The 9,301-nt window shown below is 37.2% G+C and overlaps 1 protein-coding gene across 1 annotated transcript in view; it reads left to right on the top strand.

The window, feature by feature from the left end:
* ATP5F1C (ATP synthase F1 subunit gamma) overlaps positions 1-8,927 on the top strand; it is a 9,877-nt gene extending 950 nt beyond the window's left edge. Inside the window, exons 3-7 of the mRNA XM_007935446.2 lie at positions 4,578-4,782; positions 5,522-5,665; positions 5,800-5,864; positions 8,071-8,226; positions 8,827-8,927. Coding sequence (XP_007933637.1) covers positions 4,578-4,782; positions 5,522-5,665; positions 5,800-5,864; positions 8,071-8,226; positions 8,827-8,927 — 671 coding nt within the window. The remainder of the gene's footprint in view (positions 1-4,577; positions 4,783-5,521; positions 5,666-5,799; positions 5,865-8,070; positions 8,227-8,826) is intronic.
* The last annotated feature ends 374 nt before the right edge of the window (positions 8,928-9,301 follow it).

Here is a 9,301-nt window from a genome sequence, read left to right as displayed (position 1 = left end):
CTACTTCCATAGTGATACTGCCTCGGAAACCCAAGGAGGGGTCGCTATGAGTCGGGTTGGACTCGACAGCACATAACAACAACAAGCACTTACAGTGATGCCAGATGTATTTTGAGTGCTTTACATGTATTCATTTAATTTCATAGCAGCCCTATTTTGAGGTAGGAACTTCTTTAACCTCTGCTTTACAGATGAGGAAAACTCACATAGAGGGTAAGAAACTTGTCTAAGGTCACATACACCAAAAACCAAAAAACCAAACTCACTGCCATCGAGTTGGATCCGACTCATAGCGAACCCTCCTTGGATTTCCAAGGCGGTACCTCTACAGAAGTAGATTGCTCAGTCTTCCTTCTGAGGAGCGGCTGGTGGGTTTAAACCACCAGCCTTCTGGTTAGCAGTCAGATGCCTTAGGCACTACGCCACCAGAGCTCACAAGGTCACATATAGAAGAAGAGCCCCTTTTAAACCTACATGGTTTGGCATCAGAGCCCATGTGTTAACCACTTATAAAGTGACTAAATTGGCTTTTAAAACATTCTGGAATTTTCCTAGAGTATTAAATATACTATCAAAAGAACTTAGAAATGTAGTGCATCAGATGTAAGTGCTTGGTTTCATTCTGTTACCTTGTTATGTGGTGATATTTTGGGATTGCACGATGGAAGTGGGTGGTGAAAGGTGGTACCGTACAATGGATGTTGACTATTGTCATAAGTATGCCTCGTAATGATGTTTTAAGAATCTGAATGATGTAGAAACAAGAAAAAAAAACTGAAAACTTTCATTTTAAGATGCTTCATCCCTATTATCCTTTTAAAAGTATGAAGACATTTTTCCTTTGTAACTTTATGTATTATAGTCTTGGTCAGTCTAGTTATTGGAGAAGAGATGTGACATGGTACCAGTACCAATTACTGTCAAGTTAGTTCTGACTCACAGTGACCCCATGTGTGGCAGAGTAGAACTGTGCTCCGTAGGGTTTTCAGTAACTGATTTTTCAGTAGTAGATCACCAGGCCTTCCTCTGAGCTGCTTCTGGTAGGACTCAAGCCACCAGCCTTTTGGTTAGCAGCTGAATCTGTTAACCATTTGCAACACTTACTTCATTATGAATTGATCTTGGAAATAAAATAGTGAAATTATACTGGAAAAATAAAACTGAAGAACTGAAAAAAAAATTTTTAACTGTAATTATATTCTCTCTCTGAACTTTTCCATCATCATTCTGTCTCATACTGATTTAAGGCTACCTAAATATTTTTTTAAACTTTATATGGTTGAAAATCCTGCACAAAAATGAAAGTGAAGGAAATCATATAGTGAACCCCCATTTACCCACCACTCAACCTCAGTAATCTCAACTCAGGGGCATCCACATTTCAAGGTTTGGTTCCGTCTTAAGTACTTCACTGCTGCTCAGTGCTATTTTAACCTTTTCACTGGTGTCCTTTCTTCTGCTCTTGTTCCCCTAATGTCTTTTCTCCACCCTGCAGCCAGAATGATCTTTTTAAGTCAAGAAGCAGATGGTGCTCCTTCTGTGCCAAAAATATTTTTAACAGCTTTCCTTTACAATTAGAATATAATTTTTTATCATTGCTTACAAGCCTGCGGAACCTTGGTTAACCACTTGGCTGCTAACCAGAGGGTCAGGAGTTCGAACTCAGCACCTACTTCACAGGAGAAAGACATGCCACTCTGCTTCCATAAAGATTTAAAGTTTTAGAAGCCCTGTGGTGCAGTTTTCCTGTGTTGTATATGTGGTCGCTATGAGTCAGAATCAACTCGATGGCAATTAATTAAATGAGTTGTAAGCCTGTACATGATCCTGTACCTGACAGCCTCTGACCTCATTGCCTTCCACTCCTCCCCTTGCTCATACTGCTGCACTTGCTTTTTCTTTCCCTTGCTTAGAATGCTTCTGCCCCCAATAGTCTCAGGGCTTTCTGTTTCACTTCATTTAGGTTTCTATTCAAATACTACCTCCTTGGAAGGCCTTCTCAAACTACTGATCCCAAATTATCCCCTTTCATTACTTAATATACTTTCATTATATCTCTCTGTATTTTTTAATACTCAAATATGTCACAGAGGGGGACATGATATGATTATGTCCTTCTTGTTTTGTTTTTCAACTATCCCACTAGAATGTAAGCTGCTTATGGACAGGGACTTAGTAACACTCATAGTAGGTGTTCAATAAATGCATGAATGAATGCAGACTACAGAAAGATTGTTCTTACCAACATAATGCAAAAGTGGAATGTTTAGGCATCAACTTTAGAAGACAGCAAAATTTATTTATTTCCAAATCAGAAATAATATATATCTGTATGTTATCTGTCTGTTCATATACCTATGTAATAACATACTTATGTATTGGATGTAGAATTGCCTTGTGCAATTTTCTTTTGTTCCTCCATGTTTTTTAACATGCATTTACACCTCTTAAGAAAGTTTACTATGAGAAAATGATGATGAGTATAAGGCCTCTGTTGAAATGACTCTGCTTTAAAAACACTGTATTTAGTTTTACCTAACTGGTATAGAGAAGAGTTGATAGACTAGGTTTTAGCAATCCTTATCAGCTCCAACCCTCATGAGTCTCATTCTGTGCCTAGCATAATTCTAAGCACATAGTTGGTGGTTCGGTAAATGTTGGTTGATTAGTTGACTCGTATCTCTCGCCTAGAGTCTAGGACAATAATTTTCAGAATATTTAGGACTATATCTTATTCATAATTGTATCCTTAGGTACCTAGCAAATGTAGAATGAGTGGAAAAGTGGGCACTCAATGTATGTTCTTGTAATCTCCTACAAGGAGCCCTGGTGGTGCTGTGGTTAAATACTTGGCTGCTAACCAGAAGATTGGTGGTTCAGACCTACTCCACAGGAGAAGGATGAGACAGACTGCATCTGTAAAGATTTATAGCCTTAGAAACCCTATGAGGCAATGCTACTCTGTCCTATAAGGTCACTATTAGTAGAATCAACTTGATGGCACTAAGTTTGTTTTTTTTTTTGGTTTGGTAATCTCCTACATGCTGAATTTCCTTACTTAATTGGTCACCTATGGGAAAGAAAATGTTTCTTTAAATATTACCCTTTAGACTGTATATATGAAAAAGAAAAATCATTTCACTATTGTTTGTTTTCACTATCATTCATTTTGCTTTGATTTCACTATCACTTTTCTTGGATAACCACAAAATTGTTTATTTAATAAAAGAACTTTGATTACCTACGTATTTGTGGCATAATGATGGAAATTAAGTCAATGCCACCAGTCAGTTTCTATGGCCTTCAAACTAAAAATACTATTAGATATTAAGTGGCTAATATTGTTTAATATTTAAAAATTTAAAACATATTATATGCTATATAATATAAAACTCACATAAAAAGAGACTTAAGGAAATGTTAGTTCTCCCCATTCCCCCAGCGTTAGGGTTGAATATTTATTTCCCTCTGCGTTTTCATGGGGAGGGGAGGGTTCCTCGGGTATTGAAATTTGGGATTCACTGCACCACTCTGAATAATACCTAGAATTTTATTGAAGTGGATGGATATGGCAGCCATGAAGTTTCACTTTGTAACTACAGGAGCATAATTGGTGCCAGGTGCTGAAATCCATCACTGTGCCCAGGCCACATTTCCAATGAACTGCTCCCAGCCAGTGACTAAGCACTGCAGGGACACTAAGGCAGGCCTGTTCTTGGAAGATATAGGGCTTCTCTGATTTGCAGTTTTGGCTTGGGGACTCCCAAGTAGCCTTGCCAAATTTCCCTTAAACTGTACAGTGGTCTAGGAAACATCCACCCAACCTTTTAGTTCTCCCTTCTTCCCATGGATCTTGGATCATGGTTTAAAGGTTCTCTTAGTCGCTCCTGGCTTCCTTCCTTTTTTTCTTCTCAGAGGCATTTTGCCTAGAAAATTCCTTGCACATTTAATCCTGCCTTGGCCTTTGCTTCTTGGAGGACCAGACCAACAAAATGAGGTTGTTAAAGTAATCCCCAAAATAAAGTGGCATCCATTAAAGTACAAAAGTTTTATAAGAGCTTGATATATAGATTATATAAACGGCTCGTATATATATGTGTATACATATATATGTATATATAGGAGCTCTGGTAGCGTAGTCCCTAAGGCACTTGACTGCTAACCAGAAGGCTGGCAGTTCAAACCCACCAGCCACTCTTCAGAAGGAAGGTTGGGCAATCTACTTCCATAGTGATAAATGCCTCGGAAACCTAAGGAGGGATCACTATGAGTGGGGTCTGACTCGATGGCATGTAGCAACACACACACACACACACACACACAGCCTGTTCATTTGTTTGCATACTGGACATTTATATTCTTTAGACTAGAGTCGTATCAAGGTATGTGGGTACATATAAGTGTGATTATAGTAATCAAATGCCACCTATATGTAAATATATCATTTTGAAAACAACCAACTTTTGTAAGTTAGGTTGTTTCTGGGTTGTTTTGTTTCTTCTGTTGTTGCTGTTTATTGGATTCTTTCTGTATTTAGTGTTAATCGTTTACTTAAAAAAATTCTTTTTGTTTTTAAGCTCTCTATGAAAAAGCTGATATTAAGGTGCCTGAAGGCCAGAAGAAACACCTCATTATTGGTGTATCCTCAGATCGAGGACTTTGTGGTGCTATTCATTCCTCAATTGCTAAACAGATGAAAAGTGAGGTGGCCACGCTCACAGCAGCCGGAAAAGAAGTTATGCTTGTTGGAGTTGGTGATAAAATCAGGGGCATACTTCATAGGTAATTTAAATATATATTTATATTTTAAAGGGGGCAACCATGTATAATGGAAGTTTCTTTAATAGGGTTTTTAACCAAGGTGGCATTTTTAATTATCTGGTTTATACTCACAGAGCAATTTTTGTTTCACATTTGTTCTTTACAGAATATATTACAATATCAATTTCCTTCTTTTCTGCTTGTCTTTTGCTTCTCCTTCCTCCAAACCATAAATTGAATACAGTGAGAATATCAAATGGTATTGGCATTAATCAATGAGAAGTTTTAGGAGGGCGCTCTGGTGGCATAGTGCCTAAGGCATTTGGCTGCTAACCAGAAAGTTGGTGGTTCAAACCCCACCAACCACTCCTCAGAAGGAAGGTTAGGCAATCTACTTCCGTAGTAATACCACCTTGGAAACCCAAGGAGTGGTCACTATGAGTCAGATCCAACTTGACAGCAGTGAGTTTGGGTTTTGTATCACAGCCTGGAAATACTAGAAATAAGCAATAGTTAATTCAGATTGGAAGGAGAAAAACTAAGAGAAATATAAAAAAAGAAATGCCTCATTTTTAGTCCTCAGTTCTTTGTTGGTACTGAGGGAAGGGAACAAGCATGATAATGTATGGAACAACTTAATTCAGGGAGCCCCCTCACCCCCAGATTTCACCCATGGTGATAATGTTTATCCTTCTTAACAACCTATGTTCTTTAAGCCACAAGTGTTTTGTTTTTATGTGCTCTCTTGATTTTCTTGAAGGACTCATTCTGACCAGTTTCTGGTGACATTCAAAGAAGTGGGAAGGAAACCCCCTACTTTTGGAGATGCGTCAGTTATTGCCCTTGAATTATTAAATTCTGGATATGAATTTGATGAAGGATCTATCATCTTTAATCGATTCAGGTAAGGTAAATTTTAAAAAGAAAAGCTTTTTTATGATCATGAACTGAATTGTTTATTTTTAAATAAGTAAATGTCTACTTAACAGTTTAAATAAAACTTATTTTGAAAATCACATTTGCTTTTGTCATTTCTAGGTCTGTCATCTCCTATAAGACAGATGAAAAGCCCATATTTTCCCTTAATACCATTGAAAGTGCTGGTAAGCAGTCTTTGTGTGACGGGTATTTTTGCTTGTACAGAGAAGAGATTTGTACATTAACCAAAATATCGTTTGTTATGGTGTTCCATTTAGTAGGAAGATGATCTGGGCTGTTGTGCTTTCTTAGTTCATTTGATGCTTATCAAATCTTAATCCATTCCTTCTTTGATTGAAAAAATAAATATATGTTGAGGATCATGATTAGACATGTTGCAATCTATATAAGGGAATTTTACCTAATTACAATTAGAAGCTCTAAACAGTGTTCTTAACTGATTTATCTTGACCCACTCAGTTTCCTTGTTTTATTGTTTGATACAAAATCATCATTGCTGACTGAAACATCCAAAAATAATATTCTGAAATAGATTTCATTTTTCTAAGGCTGCTTCCCTTTCTCTAGTCCATATTTCATATATTCTAACATGTACAGGCAGACCTGAGCTTATGAACAAAATCCATTCCTAACTGTGTCTTTAAGAATTTGTAGGTCAGTTGGAACAGATGCATATGGTTCTTATTTGTTGTTGTTGTTATGTGCCCTCGAGTCAAACCCGACTCATAGCTACCCCTCCTTGGGTTTCCGAGGCAGTATCACTACAGAAGTAGGATTGCCCAACCTTCCTTCCGAGGAGTGGCTGGTGGGTTCTTATTTAGCCTTACTTTAATGCAAGAAAAGGCTTGAAGCCTTTTGTGTGATTTAAAAGCTCCAGGTGAGGTGAGTGGAGGTGATTGTGATGAAAAATTTTTTGCAAGTAGGGGTTGGTTCAGTCTGTTCAAAGTGAGGGCAAATTTGCCTAACATTAAAGCCAGATTTCAAAGATAGCAGTGCCCTGCTCAAAGATGGTGGCCGACCATGCTGCTTTGAATGTATGTGGCTCTCCACAGTCCTACCAATAATCAAATCTCATATATCAGGCTCCTGAGAGGGCTCACTATGCCTCTTCCCAGTCTCCAGTTCCAGGGCTTTGACCTGTAATTTCTCCTGTTCTAGTTACCATGACAAATCGCCCAAATTATAAAAATTCCATTCTGTTCCTATTTTGCTTCACTGGTGATGACAGAAGTGCTACTTTAAAGGGCAAGAGCTCTGGTGGTACAGTGGTTAAAGCACTTGGCTGCTAACCAGAATGTCAGCTATTCAAACCCACCAGCTACTCTGCAGGAGGAAGATGAGGCAGTCTGCTTCCATAAGGATTTATAGCCTTGGAAACCACCCTATTGGGTAGTTCTACTCTGTTCCATAGGGTCACTAAGAGTTGGAATCAATTTGATGGCAGTGGGTTTAGGAGTTGCCTAAGTTGGACATCCATAACCTGGGGACTGCATGTATGCTCTTTTACATTTTAATGCCTCTGTAATTGGCATGCCTCTAACAGTCAATAGCATGCCATAGCTTTTATTTAGTAATGTTCTTTCTTTCTTAGTGGTTTGGTTATACCCAATAGCATCTTAAGCTTTATGAACAGTACTAAAACTTGACCCTAGTGCTGATAAATTTCTACAGCATAAAAACTAAAATTCATACCAGCTTCTAATTCTCCTGTTCTTTCATAGGCTTAGAAAAGTTTCCCTCACTCATTTACCAAACTAGCATCTTCAGATTTCCCCAATAAGCAAATGAATAAATTGGGATTTTTGTATGACACTATACTGGTTTTTGTTTTTTCTTTCTTTCTTTTTTATTTTTAAAAAAAGCATTTGCTGGCTGGCTTTCTATGGCACTCTTCAGGAGCTCTGGTAGCATACTGCCTAAGACATTTGACTGCTAACCAGAAGGCTGGTGGTTCAAACCCACCAGCCACTCCTCAGAAGGAAGATTAGGCAATCTGTTTCCGTAGAGATACCACCTCAGAAACCCAAGGAGGGGTCCCTATGAGTAAAATTGACTCGACTGCAGTGAGTTTTTTTGGGGGGTGGGGTATGGCACTCTGCTAGGTGCTATCCAGAGGACTTCATACCCGTGAAATTTGTAAAGTTATTTAAATGTTAGCTTCCTTATTTTTCTAAACAGTAGAAGTAAGATATCAAATATTTTATTTACACATTTTGCTGGAAATCTGGTGTAGTCTATTAGAACAGATTCTTTTACCCTATTTACATTGATTTTTACTTTTTAATTGTGTTTAACATTAGCAGGCTGTTTTTGATTAAATCAATCTTTGTTCCTTATAACTTCAAAGAAATTTATCATTTGTTTTAACAGAAAGCATGAGTATCTATGATGATATTGATGCTGATGTGCTGCAGAATTACCAAGAATACAATCTGGCAAACATCATCTACTACTCTCTAAAGGAGTCCACCACTAGTGAGCAAAGTGCAAGGATGACAGCTATGGACAATGCTAGCAAGAATGCATGTAAGATTGTGGGGAATGTCATGAAAAAAATTTTGTATGGACTGCTGTATGGGAAATTAACTTGCTCTGTAAACGTTCACCCAAATCACAGTAAATTTTTTTTTTAAAAAAAGAATGCATGTAAGCACATAATACATCTTTTCTGAGAACTGTTGCTGAGAAAAGCATGAAGACCCTAGCATCAAAAATAATAACATTCTTTAAATAGACCAGGAAGCAAGAGAGTTAGGATCTAGTCCTGGGCTCTGCCACTGATGCTATAAGTATTTTGTCTAGTTACTCTTTCCCTGAATTTGCTTACCTAAAAAATTAGAAATCTAATATTTTCTGCCTTGTAGGGAAATATTCTCTTACTTGAGAAAGTAGTAGGTTTGCAAATATTTTGAAAAAATATCCTGTAGAAGATGTAAAATCATTTCCATAAAATTTTTTGAAAGGCCAGTTACGTTATACCAGTGTACCCTAACAAGAGCAGACATACCTTAACTCAATTTCCTCTCATATTTTTTAATTAAGCAACGTACATCTATTAATGAGTTCATTAATAATATATGTTTTTCTAGTTTTAGATTTTGTTTTCTATTTTTGTCTTATTTGTAGCTGAGATGATTGATAAACTGACTTTGACATTCAACCGCACCCGCCAGGCTGTCATCACAAAAGAGTTGATTGAAATCATCTCTGGTGCTGCAGCTCTGTAAGTAATTATAGAGATCCTTCAGAGAGTTTTCTCATCTCTCCATTCTGCTAGTTTAACCTTTGGATGCTTGAAAGTTTTCTGTTTTGTTTTGTCTGTTAATGATGAAATGATCTGTTGTTTAACCTTGTAACTTTTCTCTGAGAATATAAAAACTTGGTGAAAACAGGATCTCACTAGTTTATCCTTAGTGTTTCAACCAGCTTAGTTTCTTCTTAGTATATTATTAGCTTTCCCTTTCCTAAAGCTTAGGTACAAGAATGTGGATAATTCAGTGTCATTTATACTATCTATGTTAAGGGAATTTAAAACATTATAAGCCAAGTAAATGAAGCTTTCTTAAATAAATTACCAGTTTTGGTTTTGTTTTCACTTGAA

This window comes from Orycteropus afer, unplaced genomic scaffold, assembly GCF_000298275.1.
Source record: "Orycteropus afer afer isolate SDZICR_OR568_19922 unplaced genomic scaffold, OryAfe1.0 scaffold00028, whole genome shotgun sequence".
NCBI lineage: Eukaryota > Metazoa > Chordata > Mammalia > Tubulidentata > Orycteropodidae > Orycteropus > Orycteropus afer.
This window is presented reverse-complemented; position numbering and strand designations above follow the sequence as displayed.